This window comes from Scyliorhinus torazame, chromosome 2 (assembly GCF_047496885.1).
Source record: "Scyliorhinus torazame isolate Kashiwa2021f chromosome 2, sScyTor2.1, whole genome shotgun sequence".
Classification (NCBI taxonomy): Eukaryota; Metazoa; Chordata; class Chondrichthyes; order Carcharhiniformes; family Scyliorhinidae; genus Scyliorhinus; species Scyliorhinus torazame.
In genome coordinates, this window is record NC_092708.1 from 14,639,130 (window position 1) to 14,664,754 (window position 25,625).

General features: G+C 57.4%; 1 protein-coding gene across 1 annotated transcript in view; it reads left to right on the forward strand.

The window, feature by feature from the left end:
* The window catches only part of LOC140386305 (sterol 26-hydroxylase, mitochondrial-like), a 134,819-nt gene that overhangs the window by 37,882 nt on the left and 71,312 nt on the right, over nt 1-25,625 (forward strand). The window contains exons 5-7 of the mRNA XM_072468686.1: nt 496-659; nt 2,498-2,664; nt 18,469-18,547. Coding sequence (XP_072324787.1) covers nt 496-659; nt 2,498-2,664; nt 18,469-18,547 — 410 coding nt within the window. The remainder of the gene's footprint in view (nt 1-495; nt 660-2,497; nt 2,665-18,468; nt 18,548-25,625) is intronic.

Below are 25,625 nucleotides of genomic sequence, written 5' to 3' on the forward strand. Positions count from 1 at the left end.
TCTACACTATTATAGATAGGGTAGATAGGAAGGCTCTTTTACCCTTAGCAGAGGGGTCAATAACCAGGGGGCATAGATTTAATGTAAGGGGCAGGAGGTTTAGCGGGGATTTGAGGAAGACATTTTCACCCAGAGGGTGAAGTCTGGAACTCGCTGCCTGAAAGGGTGGTGGAGGCCGGAATTCTTTACCGCAGAGAGCAGTAGAGGCCGGGTCATTAAGTATGTTCAAGGCTGAGACAGACAGATTTTTAATCAGTGAGGGAATCAAGGGTTAAGGGGATAAGGCGGGAAAGTGGAGTTGAGGATTATATCAGATCGGCCATGATCTCATTGAATGGCGGAGGAGACTCGATGGGCTGAATGGCCTCCTTCTGCTCCCGTGTCTCACGGTCTTATGTCTGGTGTGAGTTGACACATGTGCATCTTGTGACAGAAGCGGCCCTTGCAGCAGGTGTTGACAATTCTGACCTTCTCTTTCCCTTCCATTCTCGGTAGCTATAAAGGCTGTGGACAAGAAGATGGCCCAGATTAAGGAGCTCCTGGACACAGGGCAGTCGGTGGAGGGGCAGTACCTGACCTACATACTGGCCAGTGGACAGATGAGCCAGTCAGAGATGTACAGCAGCATCACTGAGCTCTTGTTGGGTGGAGTGGACACGGTTAGTGTAAAACACCCGCTTGATATTCGGATTTCAGATCGTTCTCGGGAATGGCCTTTGCTGCAAGGAGCGGGATTATAAAAGTCAGGAATTGTTGTGTTGCGATCCCGGATGAGAACCAACTATTTGCAATTAGTAAAACTTACTAAGGAGACTTCACCCCAAGATTGATGACTCTTTAAATTGTAAACACAGAATTAACCACATTAGCAACAAAGAAATAGCCTTACAGTTACACCAGTCCTTTAGTAAAAAGGAAAGCTTTAATTTCCTCCCTACACCTGCCACTATATATTCCAATTAAGCAAACCAATATAGTTCAAATACCACTTATAAATAAAGTTAACAGTCAGCTTTTTTCTCTGCAGAGCCCTTGAAATTAAAATTGCTTATTGTCACAAGTAGGCTTCAAATGAAGTTACTGTGAAAAGCCCCTAGTCGCCACATTCCGTCGCCTGTTCGGGGAGGCTGGTATGGGAATTGAACCGTGCTGCTGGCCTGCTTTAAAAGCCAGCGATTTAGCCCTGTGCTAAACTCCTCTCACAAGTTGTCCCATGACCTGGTTAGCCAGGACCAAATGCAATGGGCGGGATTCCCAATCCCGCTAGACCCGTTTTCTGGCGTGGTGCGCCCCCACTGGCATTGGGCCAATGGAGTTTCCCATTGTGACTACTTCATGCCGTCGGGAAACCCGTGGGTGTGAGTGCGCTGCCGGCGAAGCAGAGGATCCCGCCGACAGAGAATCCCGCCCATTATCTTTCATAAAATTATCTACACACCAGGGACCTCCAAACCAAAACGATATCCCATTAGCCATTTATCTGCAAACATTTGAATGTTTCTCAAATCTCCCTCTGCAAAAGCAAGGATTACTTCACTTTTATGACCCCTGAATCACAGCTTTAGCGGACATGCTGGCTGTATGCATCATGAACCCGTTTTTAAAATAACATTAGCGCAACAATTATAAAATATAACAAATTCATCACACTTGATATGGGACTTTGGTGAGACCTGGAGTGCTGTGTTCAGAGGGACCTGGGGGTACATGTGCATTCATCCTGCAGCTGGGAAGGCAGCTTGAGAGAAGAGTTAAGAAAGCTTAAGGCAGCAGTTCCCAAACTTTGCCAGCTGCTGAACCATTCGGACCTCGGGAGGGTACTGACGGAACCCAAAGAAACATTCTGATTATGTTGAAGATTTAAACCACGAAAATATATATTTTTTGCACAATCGGTCCAGACTTACAGAAACAGCGAAAAGGCTTTTATATTTATTTTGCGGATGCATTTATTATAATTAAAATGTTCTCTTATTCAACAAATACTTGTGTCTCACCTTCTCTTTATCATTTTTAATGGGAGTGATATTCCTTCTCCCACAAATTCATTTCATATTCGGAGTGTCGCTCACGCCCAAGACTCACTCCCAGAGCCATCATGGAGACGATGGGTCAAATGGTCTCCATTTGCTGCAACTATTCTATGACTTTATAAAGGCGGCAGGGTGCGTTCAGGTCGCAGGCTCCTCTGGAGGTGTGGGTTCAAATCTAACTCCTGACATTGACTTAAGGGCTGGTTTAGCTCAGTGGGTTAGACAGCTGGTTTGTAATGCAGAACAAGGCCAGCAGCGTGGGTTCAATTCCCGTAGCCTGCTTACCTGAACAGGTGCCGGAATGTGGCGACTAGGGGCTTTTCAGAGTAATTTCATGTTTCTGACAATAAAAGATTATTATTATTAAATAAGAGTTGGTTGCTCCTTGTTCCCCATTCCCTGTCGCCTCTTCGGGCCTGTGCATATTGTGGGATTGACTGGATAGAAGTGTTTTTACATTGCAGACATCAAACACCTTGTCCTGGGCCCTGTACCATCTGGCTAAAGACCAGGAGCTTCAAGACTCTGTCTTCAGGGAGATTTGCAGCATCAGCCCAGCTGAGGAAATACCAACAGCCCAGGATGTCAGCAAAATGCCCCTGCTGAGGGCAACCATCAAAGAGACGCTGAGGTGAAAGAGGAGCCTGGGAAGGTGCAATTCAGGGAGGGACGCTGGGCTACAAAGTTAAAAGATGGAAATATTAGGAGAATTCAGGTTGATCAAAACTGGTCTCAAAGGAGGAGGAGGGATGTGGAGAGGGGAACCTCCAGCTGGTGGGGTTCCCAGGTATCTGCTGCCCTTGTCCTTCTAGATGGGAGTGGTGGTGGGTTTGGAAGGTGCCTTGGTGAGTTGCCGCAGTGCATCCTGCAGACGGTGCACATGGCTGACACTGTTAGTCAGTGGTGGAGGGAGTGAATGTTTGTGGAAGGGGAGCAATCAAACGGGGCTGCTTTGTCCTGGATGGTGTTGAGCTTCTTGAGTGTTGTTGGAGCTGCGCTCATCCAGGCAAGTGGAGAGTATTCCATCACACTCCTGACCTGTGCCTTGTAGATGGTGGACAGGCGTTGGGGGGGTCAGGAGGTGAGTTACTCGCTGTAGGAATTCTAGCCTTTGACCTGCCCTGGTAGCCACAGTATTAATGTGGCTGGGTCCAGTTCAGTTTCTGGTCAACGGTAACCCCCAGGATGCTGATAGTGGGGGACTCAGCGATGGTAATGCCATTGAATGTCAAGGGGAGATGGATAGATTCTCTTTTAAATCATGTGTCGTGCTGAAGTAGGCCATTCAGCCCATCGAGTCTGCTCCACCGTTCAATGGGATCATGTCTCAACATCCCATTTTCCCACCTTATCCCCATAACTCTTGATTCCCATCTCTTCCTGGAGACAGATGGTCACTGCTGGGAACTTGTGTGGCGCGAATGTAACTTGCCACTTGTCAGCCCGAGCCTGGATATTGTCCGGGTCTTGCTGCATTTGGACACGGACTGCTTCATTATCTGAGGAGTCGCGAATGATGCTGAACATTGTGCAGTCACCCGCAAACATCCCCACTTCTGACCTTATGATGGAAGGGAGGTCATTGATGAAGCAGCTGAAGGTGGCTGGGCCGAGGACACGACCCTGAGGAACTCCTGCAGTGATGTCCTGGAGCTGAGCTGATTGACCTCCAACCCCCACAACCATCAGTTGATTTATTATTTCCCAGCACTGGTGCCAAAGTCCCTCTTTCTTCACCCCCAATCTCTCCATCCCTGTGCCAATCTACACAGGGTTCAGGTACAGAATCTGGGCTGGTTTAGCACAGGGCTAAATCGCTGGCTTTGAAAGCAGACCAAGGCAGGCCAGCAGCACGGTTCAATTCCTGTAACAGCCTCCCTGAGCAGGCGCCGGAATATGGCGACTAGGGGCTTTTCACAGTAACTTCATTTGAAGCCTACTTGTGACAATAAGCGGTTTTCATTTTCATTTCATTAAAATCCTGATTCTTACCCTGGGGAACCTGACGCTATTCCGGGAATTACATTTTAAACTTACATCTTCGGCTGTGAAGAGTTTTGAGAGGTCTGGAGTTTCTGAAAGATGCGATAGAAACACTCGTATTATTTATTACATTTAGCTCCCAGCTCTGGATAACTCCCTCAGCAGCACCTCCTCCCTGTTCTTTGCTACGTTAGTGATTCTCACTTGCATCACATGAACAAAGGATCTTCCTTCCCAGATTCCCTTCCAGCTCTTCCAAGGTATCTTTTCAGACGCTTGGTGAGTGCAGGAGATTACACCTAACCCCCCCCAGATTATTGACATCTGTAAAACTATCACATCAGTCGTGATCTTTACTCCTTTGGGCAGGCTCTTGCTCCACAGAGCCATTATCCTCATCCTTCCTCTCCACATCCCCTCAGACAGCAAGTACGTCGACAGGACCGACGCCTGTCGGATCCCGTTCACTGCCTCCCCCAGGTTTAACCCAACCTGCTGATGGCCGACCCTGACCAGCCCCCGTGCAAGTGGCTTCTGAAATGTGACCACTTTAGAGAAAGCGATGCAGAAATTCCTCCTCCTTTCCGATGTTGTTACTGATCATCTCCGACCTACATTCAGGCTCAGTGTCTGCAGCGACAGGGGCCGGAGGAAAGTGGAGGGAAAGGCAAGTGAAGGTGGTGTAGAGGATGGGTGGGGGGTATAGGACGGGTGGGGGATATAGGACGGGTGGGAGGGTATAGGACGGGTGGGGGTGTATGGGATGGGTGGGAGGGTATAGGACGGGTGGGAGGGTATAGGACGGGTGCGGGTGTATAGGACGGGTGGGGGTGTATAGGACGGGTGGGAGGGTATAGGACGGGTGGGGGTGTATAGGACGGGTGGGAGGGTATAGGACGGGTGGGGGTGTATGGGATGGGTGGGAGGGTATAGGACGGGTGGGAGGGTATAGGACGGGTGCGGGTGTATAGGACGGGTGGGGGTGTATAGGACGGGTGGGAGGGTATAGGACGGGTGGGGGTGTATAGGACGGGTGCGGGTGTATAGGACGGGTGGGGGTGTATAGGACGGGTGGGGGGTGTATAGGACGGGTGGGGGTGTATACGACGGGTGGGCGTGTATAGGATGGGTGGGGGGTGTATAGGACGGGTGGGGGTGTATAGGACGGGTGGGGGTGTATAGGACGGGTGGGGGTGTATAGGACGGGTGGGGGTGTATAGGACGGGTGGGGGTGTATACGACGGGTGGGCGTGTATAGGATGGGTGGGGGGTGTATAGGACGGGTGGGGGTGTATAGGACGGGTTAGGGTGTATGGGACGGGTGGGAGGGTATCGGGCGGGTGGGGGTGTATGGGACGGGTGGGAGGGTATAGGACGGGTGGGAGGGTATAGGACGGGTGGGGGTGTATAGGACGGGTGGGGGTGTATAGGACGGGTGGGGGTGTATAGGACGGGTGGGGGTGTAATAGGGTGGGTGGGGGGTGTATGGGACGGGTGGGGTGTATGGGACGGGTGGGGGTGTATAGGACGGGTGGGGGTGTATAGGACGGGGGGGGGGTGTATAGGGCGGGTGGGGTGTATGGGACGGGTGGGGGTGTATAGGACGGGTGGGGGTGTATAGGATGGGTGGTGGTGTATTGGACGGGTGGGGGTTGTATGGGACGGGTGGGGGTGTATGGGATGGGTGGGAGGGTATAGGATGGGTGGAGGTGTATAGGACGGGTGGGGGTGTATAGGACGGGTGGAGGTATATAGGACGGGTGGGGGTGTATAGGACGGGTGGGAGGGTATAGGACGGGTGGAGGTATATAGGACGGGTGGGGGTGTATAGGGCGGGTGAGTGTGTATAGGATGGGTGGGGTGTATAGGATGTGTGGGGTGTATAGCACGGGCGGGAGGGTATAGGATGGGTGGGGGTGTATAGGACGGGTGGGGGTGTATAGGACAGGTGGGGGTGCATAGGGTGGGTGGGGGGTATAGGACATGTGGGGGTGTATAGGACGGGTGGGAGGGTATAGGACGTGTGGGGGGATATAGGATGGGTGGGGGGTATAGGACGGGTGGGGTGATATAGAACGGGTGGGGGTGTAGAGGACGGGTGGGAGGGTATAGGATGGGTGGGGGTGTATATGACAGGTGGGGGGTATAGGACGATTGGGGAGGGTATAGGGCGGGTGAGGGGGTATAGGACGGGTGGGGGTGTATAGGATGGGTGGGGGTGTATAGGACGGGTGGGGGTGTATAGGACGGGTGGGGGTGTATAGGACGGGTGGGGGTGTAATAGGGTGGGTGGGGGGTGTATGGGACGGGTGGGGTGTATGGGACGGGTGGGGGTGTATTGGACGGGTGGGGGTGTATAGGACGGGTGGGGGTGTATAGGGCGGGTGGGGTGTATGGGACGGGTGGGGGTGTATATGACGGGTGGGGGTGTATAGGACGGGTGGTGGTGTATTGGACGGGTGGGGGTTGTATGGGACGGGTGGGGGTGTATAGGATGGGTGGAGGTATATAGGACGGGTGGGGGTGTATAGGATGGGTGGGAGGGTATAGGACGGGTGGAGGTATATAGGACGGGTGGGGGTGTATAGGATGGGTGGAGGTATTTAGGACGGGTGGGGGTGTATAGGGCGGGTGAGTGTGTATAGGATGGGTGGGGTGTATAGGATGTGTGGGGTGTATAGCACGGGTGGGAGGGTATAGGATGGGTGGGGGTGTATAGGACGGGTGGAGGTATATAGGACGGGTGGGGGTGCATAGGGTGGGTGGGGGGTATAGGACATGTGGGGGTGTATAGGACGGGTGGGAGGGTATAGGACGTGTGGGGGGATATAGGATGGGTGGGGGGTATAGGACGGGTGGGGTGATATAGAACGGGTGGGGGTGTAGAGGACGGGTGGGAGGGTATAGGATGGGTGGGGGTGTATATGACAGGTGGGGGGTATAGGACGATTGGGGAGGGTATAGGGCGGGTGAGGGGGTATAGGACGGGTGGGGGTGTATAGGATGGGTGGGGGTGTATAGGATGAGTGGGGGGTATAGGACGGGTGGGGGCGTATAGGACGGGTGGGGGTATAGGACGGGTGGGGGGTATAGGACGGGTGGGGGGTATAGGACGGGTGGGGGGGTATAGGACGGGTGGGAGGGTATAGGACGGGTGGGGGTGTATGGGACGGGTGGGAGGGTATAGGACGGGTGGGAGGGTATAGGACGGGTGGGGGTGTATAGGACAGGTGGGGGTGTATAGGACGGGTGGGAGGGTATAGGACGGGTGGGGGTGTATAGGACGGGTGGGGGTGTATAGGACGGGTGGGGGTGTATAGGACGGGTGGGAGGGTATAGGACGGGTGGGGGTGTATAGGACGGGTGGGGGTGTATAGGACGGGTGGGGGTGTATAGGACGGGTGGGAGGGTATAGGACGGGTGGGGGTGTATAGGACGGGTGGGGGTGTATAGGACGGGTGGGGGTGTATAGGACGGGTGGGAGGGTATAGGACGGGTGGGGGTGTATAGGACGGGTGGGGGGTGTATACGACGGGTGGGCGTGTATAGGATGGGTGGGGGGTGTATAGGACGGGTGGGGGTGTATAGGACGGGTGGGGGTGTATAGGACGGGTGGGGGTGTATAGGTAGGGTGGGGGGTGTATGGGACGGGTGGGGTGTATGGGACGGGTGGGGGTGTATAGGACGGGTGGGGGTGTATAGGACGGGTGGGGGTGTATAGGACGGTTGGGGGTGTATAGGACGGGTGGGGGTGTATAGGACGGGTGGGGGTGTATAGGACGGGTGGGGGTGTATAGGTAGGGTGGGGGGTGTATGGGACGGGTGGGGTGTATGGGACGGGTGGGGGTGTATAGGACGGGTGGGGGTGTATAGGACGGGTGGGGGTGTATAGGGCGGGTGGGGGGTGTATGGGACGGGTGGGGTGTATGGGACGGGTGGGGGTGTATAGGACGTGTGGGGGTGTATAGGATGGGTGGGGGGTGTCGGGGACGGGTGGGGAGATATAGGACTGGTGAGGGTGTATAGGACAGGTGGGGGTGTATAGGATGGGTGGGGGTGTATAGGATGGGTGGAGGTGTATAGGATGGGTGGAGGTGTATGGGACGGGTGGGGGGTATAGGACGGGTGGGGGTGTATAGGACGGGTGGTGGTGTAGAGGACGGGTGGAGGTGTATAGGACGGGTGGAGGTGAGGGTATAGGACGGGCGGGGGTGTATAGGACGGGTGGAGGTGTATAGGACGGGTGGGGTGGTATAGGACGGGTGGGGGTTTATAGGACGGGTGGGGGTGTATAGGACGGGTGGTGGTGTAGAGGACGGGTGGGGGTGTATAGGATGGGTGGGGGTGTATAGGATGGGCGGGGGTGTACAGGATGGGTGGAGGTGTATAGGATGGGTGGGGGTGTACAGGGTGGGTGGGGGTGTACAGGATGGGTGGGGGAATATAGGACAGGTGGGGTTGTATAGGGTATGTGGGGGTGTATAGGACGGGTGTAGGTGTATAGGATGGGTGGGGGGTATACGATGGGTGGGAGGGTATAGGACGGCTGGGGGTTTATACGATGGGTGTGGGGGTGTATGGGACGGGTGAAGGTGTATAGGACGGTTGGGGGTGTATAGGACGGGTGGAGCGGTAAAGGATGGGTGGGGGTGTATAGGGTGGGGGGTATAGGACGGGTGGAGGTGTATAGGACGGGTGAGGGTGTATGGGAAGGGTGGGGGTTATAGGATGGTTGAGGGTGTATAGGACGGGTGGGGGTGTATAGGATGGGTGGGGGCTGCATGGGATGGGTGGAGGTGTATGGGACGGGTGGGGGGGGTATAGGACGGGTGACGGTGTATAGGACGGGTGGGGTGGTATAGGACGGGTGGGGGTGTATAAGACGGGTGGGGGTGTATAGGACGGATGGCGGTGTATAGGATGGGTGGCGGTGTATAGGACGGGTGGAGGTGTATAGGACGGGTGGAGGTGAGGGTATAGGACGGGCGGGGGTGTATAGGATGGGTGGAGGTGTATAGGACGGGTGGAGGTGTATAGGACGGGTGGCGGTTTATAGGACGGGTGGGGGTGTATAGGATGGGTGGTGGTGTACAGGACGGGTGGGTGAGTGTATAGAACGGGTTGGGGGGTATAGGACGGGTGGAGGTGTATAGGACGGGTGGAGGTGTATGGGACGGGTGGGGGGGGTATAGGACGGGTGACGGTGTATAGGACGGGTGGGGTGGTATAGGACGGGTGGGGGTGTATAAGACGGGTGGGGGTGTATAGGACGGATGGCGGTGAGGGTATAGGACGGGTGGGGTGGTATAGGACGGGTGGGGGTTTATAGGACGGGTGGGGGTGTACAGGACGAGTGGGTGAGAGTATAGGGCGGGTGGGGGGGTATATGACGGGTGGAGGTGTATAGGACGGGTGGAGGTGAGGGTATAGGACGGGTGGAGGTGTATAGAACGGGTGGAGGTGAGGGTATAGGACGGGTGGAGGTGTATAGGACGGGTGGAGGTGTATAGGACGGGTGGCGGTTTATAGGACGGGTGGGGGTGTATAGGATGGGTGGTGGTGTACAGGACGAGTGGGTGAGGGTATAGGACGGGTGGGGGGTATAGGACGGGTGGAGGTGTATAGGACGGGTGGGGGGTATAGGACGGGTGGAGGTGTATAGGATGGGTGGAGGTGTATGGGACGGGTGGGGGGTATAGGACGGGTGGAGGTGTATAGGACGGGTGGGGGGTATAGGACGGGTGGAGGTGTATAGGACGGGTGGAGGTGTACAGGACTGGTGGGTGAGGGTATAGGACGGGTGGGGGGGTATTGGACGGGCGGAGGTGTATAGGATGGGTGGGGGGGTTTAGGACGGGTGAGGGTGTGTAGGACGGCTGGAGGGTATAGGATGGGTGGGGGTCTAGAGGACGGGTGGCGGTGTATAGGATGTGTGGGGGTGTATAGGATGGGTGGAGGTTTATGGGACATGTGGGGGGTATAGGACGGGTGAGGGTGTATAGGATGGGTGGGGGGTATAGGACGGGTGGGGGTTTATAGGACGGGTGGGTGAGGGTATAGGACGGGTGGGGGGTATAGGACGGGTGGAGGTGCATAGGACGGGTGGGGGTGTATAGGACGGGTGGGGGGTATAGGACGGGTGAAGGTGTATAGGACGGGTGGGGGTGTATAGGACGGTTGGGGGTGTATAGGACGGGTGGGGGTGTATAGGACGGGTGGAGCGATAAAGGATGGGTGGGGGTGTATAGGACGGGTGAGGGTGTATGGGAAGGGTGGGGGTTATAGGATGGTTGAGGGTGTATAGGACGGGTGGGGGTGTATAGGACGGGTCGGTGAGGGTATAGGACGGGTGGGGGGGGTATAGGACGGGTGGGTGAGGATATAGGACGGGTGGAGGTGTATAGGATGGGTCGGTGAGGGTATAGGACGGGTGGGGGGTATAGGACGGGTGGGGTGGTATAGGACGGGTGGAGGTGTACAGGACGGGTGGGGGTGTATAGGACGGGTGGGGGTGTATTGGACGGGTGGGGGTGTATAGGACGGGTGGGGGTGTATAGGACGGGTGGGGGTGTATAGGACGGGTGGGGGTGTATAGGACGGGTGGGGGTGTATAGGTAGGGTGGGGGGTGTATGGGACGGGTGGGGTGTATGGGACGGGTGGGGGTGTATAGGACGGGTGGGGGTGTATAGGACGGGTGGGGGTGTATAGGGCGGGTGGGGGGTGTATGGGACGGGTGGGGTGTATGGGACGGGTGGGGGTGTATAGGATGGGTGGGGGTGTATAGGACGGGTGGGGGTGTATAGGACGGGTGGGGGTGTATTGGACGGGTGGGGGTTGTATGGGACGGGTGGGGGTGTATAGGACGGGTGGGAGGGTATAGGACGGGTGGCGGTTTATAGGACGGGTGGGGGTGTATAGGATGGGTGGTGGTGTACAGGACGGGTGGGTGAGTGTATGGAACGGGTTGGGGGGTATAGGACGGGTGGAGGTGTATAGGACGGGTGGAGGTGTATGGGACGGGTGGGGGGGGTATAGGACGGGTGGGAGGGTATAGGACGGGTGGAGGTATATAGGACGGGTGGGGGTGTATAGGGCGGGTGGGGGTGTATAGGACGGGTGGGAGGGTATAGGACGGGTGGAGGTATATAGGACGGGTGGGGGTGTATAGGGCGGGTGAGTGTGTATAGGATGGGTGGGGTGTATAGCACGGGTGGGAGGGTATAGGATGGGTGGGGGTGTATAGGATGGGTGGGGGTCTAGAGGACGGGTGGCGGTGTATAGGATGTGTGGGGGTGTATAGGATGGGTGGAGGTTTATGGGACATGTGGGGGGTATAGGACGGGTGAGGGTGTATAGGATGGGAGGGGGGTATAGGACGGGTGGGGGTTTATAGGACGGGTGGGTGAGGGTATAGGACGGGTGGGGGGTATAGGACGGGTGGAGGTGTATAGGACGGGTGGGGGTGTATAGGACGGGTGGGGGGTATAGGACGGGTGAAGGTGTATAGGACGGGTGGGGGTGTATAGGACGGTTGGGGTGTATAGGACGGGTGGGGGTGTATAGGACGGGTGCAGCGGTAAAGGATGGGTGGGGGTGTATAGGACGGGTGAGGGTGTATGGGAAGGGTGGGGGTTATAGGATGGTTGAGGGTGTATAGGACGGGTGGGGGTGTATAGGACGGGTCGGTGAGGGTATAGGACGGGTGGGGGGGTATAGGACGGGTGGGTGAGGGTATAGGACGGGTGGAGGTGTATAGGACGGGTCGGTGAGGGTATAGGACGGGTGGGGGGGTATAGGACGGGTGGGGTGGTATAGGACGGGTGGAGGTGTACAGGACGGGTGGGGGTGTATAGGACGGGTGGGGGTGTATTGGACGGGTGGGGGTGTATAGGACGGGTGGGGGTGTATAGGACGGGTGGGGGTGTATAGGACGGGTGGGGGTGTATAGGACGGGTGGGGGTGTATAGGTAGGGTGGGGGGTGTATGGGACGGGTGGGGTGTATGGGACGGGTGGGGGTGTATAGGACGGGTGGGGGTGTATAGGACGGGTGGGGGTGTATAGGGCGGGTGGGGGGTGTATGGGACGGGTGGGGTGTATGGGACGGGTGGGGGTGTATAGGACGGGTGGGGGTGTATAGGGCGGGTGGGGGTGTATAGGACGGGTGGGGGTGTATTGGACGGGTGGGGGTTGTATGGGACGGGTGGGGGTGTATGGGATGGGTGGGAGGGTATAGGATGGGTGGAGGTGTATAGGACGGGTGGGGGTGTATAGGACGGGTGGAGGTATATAGGATGGGTGGGGGTGTATAGGACGGGTGGGAGGGTATAGGACGGGTGGAGGTATATAGGACGGGTGGGGGTGTATAGGGCGGGTGAGTGTGTATAGGATGGGTGGGGTGTATAGCATGGGTGGGAGGGTATAGGATGGGTGGGGGTGTATAGGACGGGTGGAGGTATATAGGATGGGTGGGGGTGTATAGGTCAGGTGGGGGTGCATAGGGTGGGTGGGGGGTATAGGACATGTGGGGGTGTATAGGACGGGTGGGAGGGTATAGGACGTGTGGGGGGATATAGGATGGTTGGGGGGTATAGGACGGGTGGGGTGATATAGAACGGGTGGGGGTGTAGAGGACGGGTGGGAGGGTATAGGATGGGTGGGGGTGTATATGACAGGTGGGGGGTATAGGACGATTGGGGTGGGTATAGGGCGGGTGAGGGGGTATAGGACGGGTGGGGGTGTATAGGATGGGTGGGGGTGTATAGGATGAGTGGGGGGTATAGGACGGGTGGTGGCGTATAGGACGGGTGGGGGTATAGGACGGGTGGGGGGTATAGGACGGGTGGGGGGGTATAGGACTGGTGGAGGTGTACAGGACGGGTGGGGATGTACAAGAGGGGTGGGGGGTATAGGACGATTGGGGGTATAGGACAGGTGGGGGTGTATAGGACGGGTGGAGGTGTATAGGACGGGTGGGGGGTATAGGATGGGTGGGGGTGTGTAGGATGGGTGGAGGTGTATAGGACAGGTGGGGGTGTATAGGATGGGTGGGGGTGTATAGGACAGGTGGGGGTGTATAGGGCAGGTGGGGGTGTATAGGATGGGTGGGGGCATATAGGACAGGTGGGAGGGTATAGGACGGCTGGGGGTGTATAGGATGGGTAGGGGGGTATAGGATGGGTGGGGGTGTATAGGATGGGTGGGGGGGTATAGGACGGGCGGAGGTGTATAGGACGGGTGGGGGTGTATAGGACGGGTGGAGCAGTAAAGGACAGATGGAGGTGTATAGGATGGGTGAGGGTGTATGGGACAGCTGGGGGTATATGGGATGGGTGGAGGGGTATAGGATGGGTGGTAGTGTACAGGACGGGTGGGTGAGGGTATAGGGCGGGTGGAGGTGTATAGGATGGGTGGAGGTGTATGGGAGGGGTGGGGTCGGTATAGGACGGGTGAGGGTGTATAGGATGGGTGGGGGTGTATTGGGAGGGTGGGGTGGTATAGGATGGCTGGGTGTGTATAGGACGGTGGGGTGTATAGGACGGATGGGGGTGTATAGGACGGGTGGAGGTGAGGGTATAGGACGGGGGGAGGTGTATAGGACGGGTGGGGGGGGTATAGGACGGGTGGGGGTGTACAGGATGAGTGGGGATGTATAAGACACTTGGGGGTGTATAGGATGGGTGGGGCGTATAGGATGGATGATGGCGTATAGGACGGGTGGGGGGCATAGGATGGGTGATGGTGCATAGGATGGGTGAGTGTGTATAGGACGGGTGGAGGTGTATAGGATGGGTCAAGATGTATAGGACGGGTGGGGTGTATACGACGGGTGGGAGGGTATAGGACAGGTGGGGGTGTATAGGGTGGGTGGCGGGTTATAGGATGGGTGGAGGTGTATAGGGCGGGTGGGGGTGTATAGGACGGGTGGGGTGTATAGGACGGGTGTGTGGTATAGGACAGGTGGGAGGGTATAGGACGAGTGGGGGTGTATAGGACGAGTGGGGGTGTATAGGACGGGTGGGTGTATGTAGGACGGGTAAGGGGGTATAGGATGGGTGGGGTGTATAGGACGGGTGGGGGGTATAGGACGGGTGGGGTGTATAGGACGGGCGGGGGGTTATAGGATGGGTGGAGGTGTATAGGGCGGGTGGGGGTGTATAGGATGGGTGGGGTGTATAGGACGGGTGGGGGGTATAGGATAGGTGGGGGGTATAGGGCGGGTGGGGGTGTAGAGGGCGGGTGTAGGGATATAGGACGGGTGGGGTAGTATAGGATGGGTGGGGTAGTATAGGAAGGTTGGGGGTTATAGGACAGGTGCGGGATATAGGACGGGTGGGGGTTTATAGGATAGGTGGGGTGTATAGGATGGGTGGGAGGTATAGGACGTGTGCGGGGTATAGGGCGGGTGGGGGTGTAGAGGGCAGGTGGGGGGTATAGGATGGGTGGGGGTGTACAGGACGGGTGTCGGGATATAGGGCGGGTGGTGGTGTATAGGATGGGTGGGGGGTATAGGATGGGTGGGGGGATATAGGACGGGTAGGGGTTTATAGGATGGGTGGGGGATATAGGATGGGTGGGGGGTATAGGACATGTGCGGGGTATAGGGCGGGTGGGGGTGTAGAGGACGGGTGGGGGGTATAGGACGATTGGGGGTATAGGACGGGTGGGGGTGTATAGGACTGGTGGAGGTGTATAGGGCGGGTGGGGGTGGATAGGACGGGTGGGGGGGTATACGATGGGTGGGGGTGTACAGGATGGGTGGAGGTGTATAGGACAGGTGGGGGTGTATAGGATGGGTCGGGTGTATAGGACAGGTGGGGGTGTATAGGGCAGGTGGGGGTGTATAGGATGGGTGGGGGCATATAGGACAGGTGGGGTTGTATAGGATGGGTGGGGGTGTATAGGACGGGTGTAGGTGTATAGGATGGGTGGGGGGTATACGACGGGTGGGAGGGTATAGGACGGCTGGGGGTGTATAGAATGGGTGTGGGGGTATAGGACAGGTGAGGGTGTATAGGACGGGTGGGGGGTATAGGATGGGTGGGGGTGTATAGGATGGGTGGGGGGGTATGGGACGGGCGCAGGTGTATAAGACAGGTGGGGGTGTATGGGACGGGTGGGGGGTATTGGATGGGTGAGGGTGTATAGGACGGGTGGGGGTGTATAGGATGGGTGGGGGCTGCATGGGATGGGTGGGGGTGTATAGGACGGGTGGGGGGTATAGGACGGGTGAAGGTGTATACGACGGTTGGGGGTGTATAGGACGGGTGGAGCAGTAAAGGACGGGTGGGGGTGTATAGGTGGGGGGTATAGGACGGGTGGAGGTGTATAGGACGGGTGAGGGTGTATGGGACGGGTGGGGGGTATAGGATGGGTGGGGGCTGCATGGGATGGGTGGGGGTGTATAGGATGGGTGGAGGTGTATAGGATGGGTGGAGGTGTATGGGACGGGTGGGGGGTATAGGACGGGTGAGGGTCTATAGGACGGGTGGGGGTGCATAGGACGGATATGGGTGTATAGGATGGGTGGTGGTGTATAGGACTGATGGAGGTGAGGGTATAGGACGGGTGGGGGTGTATAGGACGGGCGGAGGTGTATAGGACGGGTGGGGTGGTATAGGACGGGTGGGGGTTTAGGACGGGTGGGGGTGTATAGGACGAGTGGGGTGGTATAGGATGGGTGGGGGTTTATAGGATGGGTGGGGGTGTATAGGATGGGTGGTGGTGTACAGGACGGGTGGGTGAGTGTATAGAACGGGTTGGGGGGTATAGGACGGGTGGAGGTGTATAGGATGGGTGGAGGTGTATGGGACGGGTGGGGGGGTATAGGACGGGTGACGGTGTATAGGACGGGTGGGGTGGTATAGGACGGGTGGGGGTGTATAAGACGGGTGGGGGTGTATAGGACGGATGGCGGTGAGGGTATAGGACGGGCGGGGGTGTATAGGACGGGTGGAGGTGTATAGGACGGGTGGGCTGGTATAGGACGGGTGGGGGTTTATAGGACGGGTGGGGGTGTACAGGACGAGTGGGTGAGAGTATAGGACGGGTGGGGGGGTATATGACGGGTGGAGGTGTATAGGACGGGTGGGTGGTATAGGACGGGTGGAGGTGTATAGGACGGGTGGAGGTGTACAGGACTGGTGGGTGAGGGTATAGGACGGGTGGGGGGGTATTGGACGGGTAGAGGTGTAGAGGATGGGTGGGGGGGTATAGGACGGGTGAGGGTGTGTAGGACGGCTGGAGGGGTATAGGATGGGTGGGGGTGTATAGGACGTGTGGGGGTGTATAGGATGGGTGGGGGGTGTCGGGGACGGGTGGGGAGATATACGACGGGTGAGGGTGTATAGGACAGGTGGGGGTATATAGGATGGGTGGGGGTGTATAGGATGGGTGGAGGTGTATAGGATGGGTGGAGGTGTATGGGACGGGTGGGGGGTATAGGACGGGTGGGGGTGTATAGGACGGGTGGTGGTGTAGAGGACGGGTGGAGGTGTATTGGACGGGTGGAGGTGAGGGTATAGGACGGGCGGGGGTGTATAGGACGGGTGGAGGTGTATAGGACGGGTGGAGTGGTATAGGACGGGTGGGGGTTTATAGGACGGGTGGGGGTGTATAGGACGGGTGGTGGTGTAGAGGACGGGTGGGGGTGTATAGGATGGGTGGGGGTGTATAGGATGGGCGGGGGTGTACAGGATGGGTGGAGGTGTATAGGATGGGTGGGGGTGTACAGGGTGGGTGGGGGTGTACAGGATGGGTGGGGGAATATAGGACAGGTGGGGTTGTATAGGGTATGTGGGGGTGTATAGGACGGGTGTAGGTGTATAGGATGGGTGGGGGGTATACGATGGGTGGGAGGGTATCGGACGGCTGGGGGTTTATACGATGGGTGTGGGGGTGTATGGGACGGGTGAAGGTGTATAGGACGGTTGGGGGTGTATAGGACGGGTGGAGCGGTAAAGGATGGGTGGGGGTGTATAGGGTGGGGGGTATAGGACGGGTGGAGGTGTATAGGACGGGTGAGGGTGTATGGGAAGGGTGGGGGTTATAGGATGGTTGAGGGTGTATAGGACGGGTGGGGGTGTATAGGATGGGTGGGGGCTGCATGGGATGGGTGGAGGTGTATGGGACGGGTGGGGGGGGCATAGGACGGGTGACGGTGTATAGGACGGGTGGGGTGGTATAGGACGGGTGGGGGTGTATAAGACGGGTGGGGGTGTATAGGACGGATGGCGGTGTATAGGATGGGTGGCGGTGTATAGGACGGGTGGAGGTGTATAGGACGGGTGGGGGTGTATAGGATGGGTGGAGGTGTATAGGACGGGTGGAGGTGTATAGGACGGGTGGAGGTGTATAGGACGGGTGGAGGTGTACAGGACTGGTGGGTGAGGGTATAGGACGGGTGGGGGTGTATAGGACGGGTGGAGGTGTATAGGACGGGTGGAGGTGTACAGGACTGGTGGGTGAGGGTATAGGACGGGTGGGGGGGTATTGGACGGGCGGAGGTGTATAGGATGGGTGGGGGGGTTTAGGACGGGTGAGGGTGTGTAGGACGGCTGGAGGGTATAGGATGGGTGGGGGTCTAGAGGACGGGTGGCGGTGTATAGGATGTGTGGGGGTGTATAGGATGGGTGGAGGTTTATGGGACATGTGGGGGGTATAGGACGGGTGAGGGTGTATAGGATGGGTGGGGGGTATAGGACGGGTGGGGGTTTATAGGACGGGTGGGTGAGGGTATAGGACGGGTGGGGGGTATAGGACGGGTGGAGGTGTATAGGACGGGTGGGGGTGTATAGGACGGGTGGGGGGTATAGGACGGGTGAAGGTGTATAGGACGGGTGGGGGTGTATAGGACGGTTGGGGGTGTATAGGACGGGTGGGGGTGTATAGGACGGGTGGAGCGGTAAAGGATGGGTGGGGGTGTATAGGACGGGTGAGGGTGTATGGGAAGGGTGGGGGTTATAGGATGGTTGAGGGTGTATTGGACGGGTGGGGGTGTATAGGACGGGTCGGTGAGGGTATAGGACGGGTGGGGGGGTATAGGACGGGTGGGTGAGGGTATAGGACGGGTGGAGGTGTATAGGACGGGTCGGTGAGGGTATAGGACGGGTGGGGGGGTATAGGACGGGTGGGGTGTATAGGACGGGTGGGTGAGGGTATAGGACGGGTGGAGGTGTATAGGACGGGTCGGTGAGGGTATAGGACGGGTGGGGGGGTATAGGACGGGTGGGGAGGTATAGGACGGGTGGAGGTGTACAGGACGGGTGGGTGAGGGTAGAGGACGGGTGGGGGGTAGAGGACGGGTGGAGGTGTATAGGACGGGTGGATTTGTATAGGACGGGTGGGTGAGGGTATAGGACGGGTGGGGGGAGGGTGAAGAGGGTGATGAGTGGACAGTGAGGTGGAACGCGTGGGCATGATGGTCAGATTTGCTCCTGTGTTTTAACCCTCAGGAAGTACCCTGTGGTTCCCAGTGGTTACCGCGTGCTGGACACCGACGTGGTGCTGGGCGGATACAATATTCCGCGGAGGGTAAGCAAACCTGAAACTGAACCACAGATCATCATCATATGTACACAGCAAGTGACACAGTGCTCACACCATGTGTGACACAGTGCTCACACTGAGTGTGGCACGGCCCAGCGCTCACACCGTGTGTGACACAGTGCTCACACTGAGTGTGGCACAGCCCAGCGCTCACACCGAGTGTGACACAGAGCTCACACTGAGTGTGGCACGGCCCAGCGCTCACACCGTGTGTGACACAGTGCTCACACTGAGTGCGGCACAGCCCAGCGCTCACACCGAGTGTGACACAGAGCTCACACTGAGTGTGGCACGGCCCAGCGCTCACACCGTGTGTGACACAGTGCTCACACTGAGTGTGGCACGGCCCAGCGCTCACACCGTGTGTGACACAGTGCTCACACTGAGTGTGGCACGGCCCAGCGCTCACACCGTGTGTGACACAGTGCTCACACTGAATGTGACACAGTGCTCACGCTGAGTGTGACACAGCCCATCGCTCACACCGAGTGTGACACAGTGCTCACACTGAGTGTGGCACAGCCCATCGCTCACACCGAGTGTGACACAGAGCGCACACTGAGTGTGGCACAGCCAATCGCTCACACCGAGTGTGACACAGTGCTCACACTGAGTGCGGCACAGCCCAGCGCTCACACCGAGTGTGACACAGTGCTCACACTGAGTGCGGCACAGCCCAGCGCTCACACCGAGTGTGACACAGTGCTCACACTGAGTGCGGCACAGCCCAGCGCTCACACCGAGTGTGACACAGTGCTCACACTGAGTGCGGCACAGCCCAGCGCTCACACCGAGTGTGACACAGTGTTCACACTGAGTGTGACACAGCCCATCGCTCACACCGAGTGTGACACAGTGCTCACACTGAGTGTGGCACAGCCCATCGCTCACACCGAGTGTGACACAGTGCTCACACTGAGTGCGGCACAGCCCAGCGCTCACACGGAATGTGACACAGCGCTCACACTGAATGTGACACAGTGCTCACACTGAGTGTGACACAGTGCTCACACTGAGAGTGACACAGCCCAGCGCTCACACGGTATGTGACACAGCACTCACACAGAATGTAACACAGCACTCACACTGAGTGTGACACAGCACTCATGCTGAGTGTGACACAGCAGTGCTCACACTGGGTGTGGCCCAGCACAGTGCTCACACTGAATGTGACACAGCGCTCAAACTGAGTGTGACACAGCACTCACATTGAGTGTGACACAGCACTCACACTGAGTGTGACACAGCACTCAAACTCGGTGTGAGACAGCGCTCACACTGAGTGTGACACAGCGCTCAAACTGAGTGTGACACAGCCCTCACACTGAATGTGACACAGCGCTCACACTGAATGTGACACAGCGCTCACACTGAATGTGACACAGCACAGCTCACACAGAGTGTGACACAGTTCTCAAACTGAGTGTGGCGCAGCCCAGCGCTCACACCAAGTGTGACACAGAGCTCACACTGAGTGTGGCACAGCCCAGCGCTCACACCAAGTGTGACACAGAGCTCACACTGAGTGTGGCACAGCCCAGCACTCCCACTGAGAGTGACGCAGCCCAGCAATCACACTGCGAGTGACACAGCCCAGTGCTCACATTGAGAGTGACACAGCCCAGTGATAACACTGAGAGTGACACAGCCCAGCGCTCACACCAAGTGTGACACAGAGCTCACACTGAGTGTGGCACAGCCCAGCGCTCACACCAATTGTGACACAGTGCTCACACTGGGTGTGACACAGCGCAGTACTGACACTGAGTGTGACACAGCACAGCGCTCACACTGAATGTGACACAGCGCTCGCACTGAGTGTGATGCAGCGCTGACACAGAATGTGACACAGTGCTCACACTGAGTGTGACACAGCCCAGCGCTCACACGGAATGTGACACAGCGCTCACACTGAATGTGACACAGAGCTCACACTGAGTGTGGCACAGCCCAGCGCTCACACCAATTGTGACACAGTGCTCACACTGGGTGTGACACAGCGCAGTACTGACACTGAGTGTGACACAGCACAGCGCTCACACTGAATGTGACACAGCGCTCGCACTGAGTGTGATGCAGCGCTCACACAGAATGTGACACAGTGCTCACACTGAGTGTGACACAGCCCAGCGCTCACACGGAATGTGACACAGCGCTCACACTGAATGTGACACAGTGCTCACACTGAGTGTGACACAGTGCTCACACTGAGTGTGACACAGCCCAGCGCTCACACGGAATGTGACACAGCACTCACACAGAATGTAACACAGCACTCACACTGAGTGTGACACAGCACTCATGCTGAGTGTGACACAGCAGTGCTCACACTGGGTGTGGCACAGCACAGTGCTCACACTGAATGTGACACAGCGCTCAAACTGAGTGTGACACAGCACTCACATTGAGTGTGACACAGCACTCACACTGAGTGTGACACAGCACACGTTCACACTGAATGTGACACAGCACTCAAACTCGGTGTGAGACAGCGCTCACACTGAATGTGACACAGTGCTCACACTGAATGTGACACAGCGCTCACACTGAATGTGACACAGCACAGCTCACACAGAGTGTGACACAGTTCTCAAACTGAGTGTGGCGCAGCCCAGCGCTCACACCAAGTGTGACACAGAGCTCACACTGAGTGTGGCACAGCCCAGCGCTCACACCAAGTGTGACACAGAGCTCACACTGAGTGTGGCACAGCCCAGCACTCCCACTGAGAGTGACGCAGCCCAGCAATCACACTGCGAGTGACACAGCCCAGTGATAACACTGAGAGTGACACAGCCCAGCGCTCACACTGAGAGTGACACAGCGCTCACACCGAGAGCGACACAGCCCAGTGCTCACACTGAGAGTGACACAGCCCAGTGTTCATACTGAGAGTGACACAGCCCAGCGCTCACACTGAGAGTGACACAGCGCTCACACTGAGAGTGACACAGCCCAGTGCTCACACCGAGAGTGACACAGTGCTCACACCGAGAGTGACACAGCACTCACACTGAGAGTGACACAGCCCAGCGCTCACATTGAGAGTGACACAGCACTCACACCGAGAGTGACACAGCACTCACACTGAGAGTGACACAGCACTCACACAGAGAGTGACACAGCGCTCACATTGAGAGTGACACAGCACTCACACCGAGAGTGACACAGCACTCACACTGAGAGTGACAAAGCACTCACACTGAGAGTGACACAGCACTCACACTGAGAGTGACACAGCCCAGTGTTCACACTGAGAGTGACACAGCGTTCACATTGAGTGACACAGCGCTCACACCGAGAGTGATACAGCGATCACACCGAGAGTGATACAGCCCAGCGCTCACACCGAGAGTGACACAGCGCTCACACCGAGAGTGACACAGCGCTCACACCGAGAGTGAGACAGCGCTCACACTGAGAGAGACACAGCACTCACACTGAGAGTGACACAGCCCAGCGCTCACACTGAGAGTGACACAGCGCTCACACTGAGAGTGACACAGCCCAGCGCTCACACCGAGAGTGACACAGCGCTCACAGTGAGAGTGACACAGCGCTCACACCGAGAGTGACACTGCGTTCACATTGAGTGACACAGCACTCACACCGAGAGTGACACAGCCTAGCAGTCACACTGAGAGTGACACAGCCCAGCGCTCACACCGAGAGTGACACAGCGCTCACACTGAGAGTGACACAGCTGAGCGCTCACACTGAGAGTGACACAGCACAGCGCTCACATCGAGACTGACACAGCGCTCACACCGAGAGTGACACAGTGCTCACACCGAGAGTGACACAGCACTCACACCGAGAGTGACACAGCCCAGCAGTCACACTGAGAGTGACACAGCCCAGCACTCACATTGAGAGTGACACAACGCTCACACCGAGAGTGACACAGCCCAGCAGTCACACTGAGAGTGACACAGCCCAGCGCTCACACTGAGAGCGACACAGCGCTCACACTGAGAGTGATACAGCGCTCACACTGAGAGTGACACAGCTGAGCGCTGACACTGAGAGTGACACAGCCCAGCGCTCACACCGAGAGTGACACAGCGCTCACACTGAGAGTGACACAGTGCTCACACTGAGAGTGACACAGCCCAGCACTCACACTGAGAGTGACACAGCACTCACACCGAGAGTGACACAGCCCAGCAATCACACTGCGAGTGACACAGCCCAGTGCTCACATTGAGAGTGACACAGCACTCACACTGAGAGTGACACAGCCCAGTGATAACACTGAGAGTGACACAGCCCAGCGCTCACACTGAGAGTGACACAGCGCTCACACCGAGAGCGACACAGCCCAGTGCTCACACTGAGAGTGACACAGCCCAGTGTTCATACTGAGAGTGACACAGCCCAGCGCTCACACTGAGAGTGACACAGCGCTCACACTGAGAGTGACACAGCCCAGTGCTCACACCGAGAGTGACACAGTGCTCACACCGAGAGTGACACAGCACTCACACTGAGAGTGACACAGCCCAGCGCTCACATTGAGAGTGACACAGCACTCACACCGAGAGTGACACAGCACTCACACTGAGAGTGACACAGCACTCACACAGAGAGTGACACAGCGCTCACATTGAGAGTGACACAGCACTCACACCGAGAGTGACACAGCACTCACACTGAGAGTGACAAAGCACTCACACTGAGAGTGACACAGCACTCACACTGAGAGTGACACAGCCCAGTGTTCACACTGAGAGTGACACAGCGTTCACATTGAGTGACACAGCGCTCACACCGAGAGTGATACAGCGATCACACCGAGAGTGATACAGCCCAGCGCTCACACCGAGAGTGACACAGCGCTCACACCGAGAGTGACACAGCGCTCACACCGAGAGTGAGACAGCCCAGTGCTCACACTGAAAGTGACACAGCACTCACACTGAGAGTGACACAGCCCAGCGCTCACACTGAGAGTGACACAGCGCTCACACTGAGAGTGACACAGCCCAGCGCTCACACCGAGAGTGACACAGCGCTCACAGTGAGAGTGACACAGCGCTCACACCGAGAGTGACACTGCGTTCACATTGAGTGACACAGCACTCACACCGAGAGTGACACAGCCTAGCAGTCACACTGAGAGTGACACAGCCCAGCGCTCACACCGAGAGTGACACAGCGCTCACACTGAGAGTGACACAGCTGAGCGCTCACACTGAGAGTGACACAGCACAGCGCTCACATCGAGACTGACACAGCGCTCACACCGAGAGTGACACAGTGCTCACACCGAGAGTGACACAGCACTCACACCGAGAGTGACACAGCCCAGCAGTCACACTGAGAGTGACACAGCCCAGCACTCACATTGAGAGTGACACAACGCTCACACCGAGAGTGACACAGCCCAGCAGTCACACTGAGAGTGACACAGCCCAGCGCTCACACTGAGAGCGACACAGCGCTCACACTGAGAGTGATACAGCGCTCACACTGAGAGTGACACAGCTGAGCGCTGACACTGAGAGTGACACAGCCCAGCGCTCACACCGAGAGTGACACAGCGCTCACACTGAGAGTGACACAGTGCTCACACTGAGAGTGACACAGCCCAGCACTCACACTGAGAGTGACACAGCACTCACACCGAGAGTGACACAGCCCAGCAGTCACACTGCGAGTGACACAGCCCAGCGCTCACATTGAGAGTGACTCAGCACTCACACTGAGAGTGACACAGCCCAGCAGTCACACTGCGAGTGACTCAGCACTCACACTGCGAGTGACACAGCCCAGTGCTCACACTGAGAGTGACACAGCGCTCACACTGAGAGTGACACAGCCCAGTGCTCACACTGAGAGTGACACAGCCCAGCGCTCACACTGAGAGTGACACAGCGCTCTCACTGAGTGACACAGCCCAGTGCTCACACTGAGAGTGACACAGCACTCCAACTGAGAGTGACACTGCGTTCACACCGAGAGTGATTCAGCGCTCACACCGAGAGTGATACAGCCCAGTGCTCACACCGAGAGTGACACAGCGCTCACACTGAGAGTGACACAGCCCAGCGCTCACACCGAGAGTGACAAAGCCCAGCGCTCACACCGAGAGTGACACAGCGCTCACACCGAGAGTGACACAGCCCAGCGCTCACACCGAGAGTGACACTGCGTTCACATTGAGTGACACAGCCCAGCGCTCACACCGAGAGTGACACAGCACTCACACTGAGAGTGACACAGCCCAGCAGTCACACTGAGATTGACACAGCCCAGCGCTCACACCGAGTGACACAGCGCTCACACTGAGAGTGACACAGCGTAGCGCTCACACTGAGAGTGACACAGCCCAGCGCTCACACCGAGAGTGACACAGCGCTGACACCGAGAGTGACACAGCCCAGCGCTCACACTGAGAGTGCCACAGCCCAGCGCTCACACCGAGAGTGACACAGCCCAGCGCTCACACCGAGAGTGACACAGCGCTCACACCGAGAGTGACACAGCGCTCACACTGAGAGTGACACAGCCCAGCGCTCACACTGAGAGTGACACAGCGCTCACACTGAGAGTGACACAGCCCAGCGTTCACACCGAGAGTGACACAGCGCTCACACCGAGAGTGACACAGCCCAGCACTCACACCGAGCGTGACACAGCGCTCACACCGAGAGTGACACAGCCCAGCGCTCACAGTGAGAGTGACTCAGCACTCACACTGAGAGTGACACAGCCCAGCGCTCACACCGAGAGTGACACAGCGCTCACACCGAGAGTGACACAGCGCTCACACCGAGAGTGACACAGCCCAGCGCTCACACCGAGAGTGACACAGCGCTCACACTGAGAGTGACACAGCCCAGCGCTCAGACTGAGAGTGACACAGCGCTCACACTGAGAGTGACACAGCCCAGCGTTCACACCGAGAGTGACACAGCGCTCACACCGAGAGTGACACAGCCCAGCGCTCACACCGAGCGTGACACAGCGCTCACACCGAGAGTGACACAGCCCAGCGCTCACAGTGAGAGTGACACAGCCCAGCGTTCACACCGAGAGTGACACAGCGCTCACACCGAGA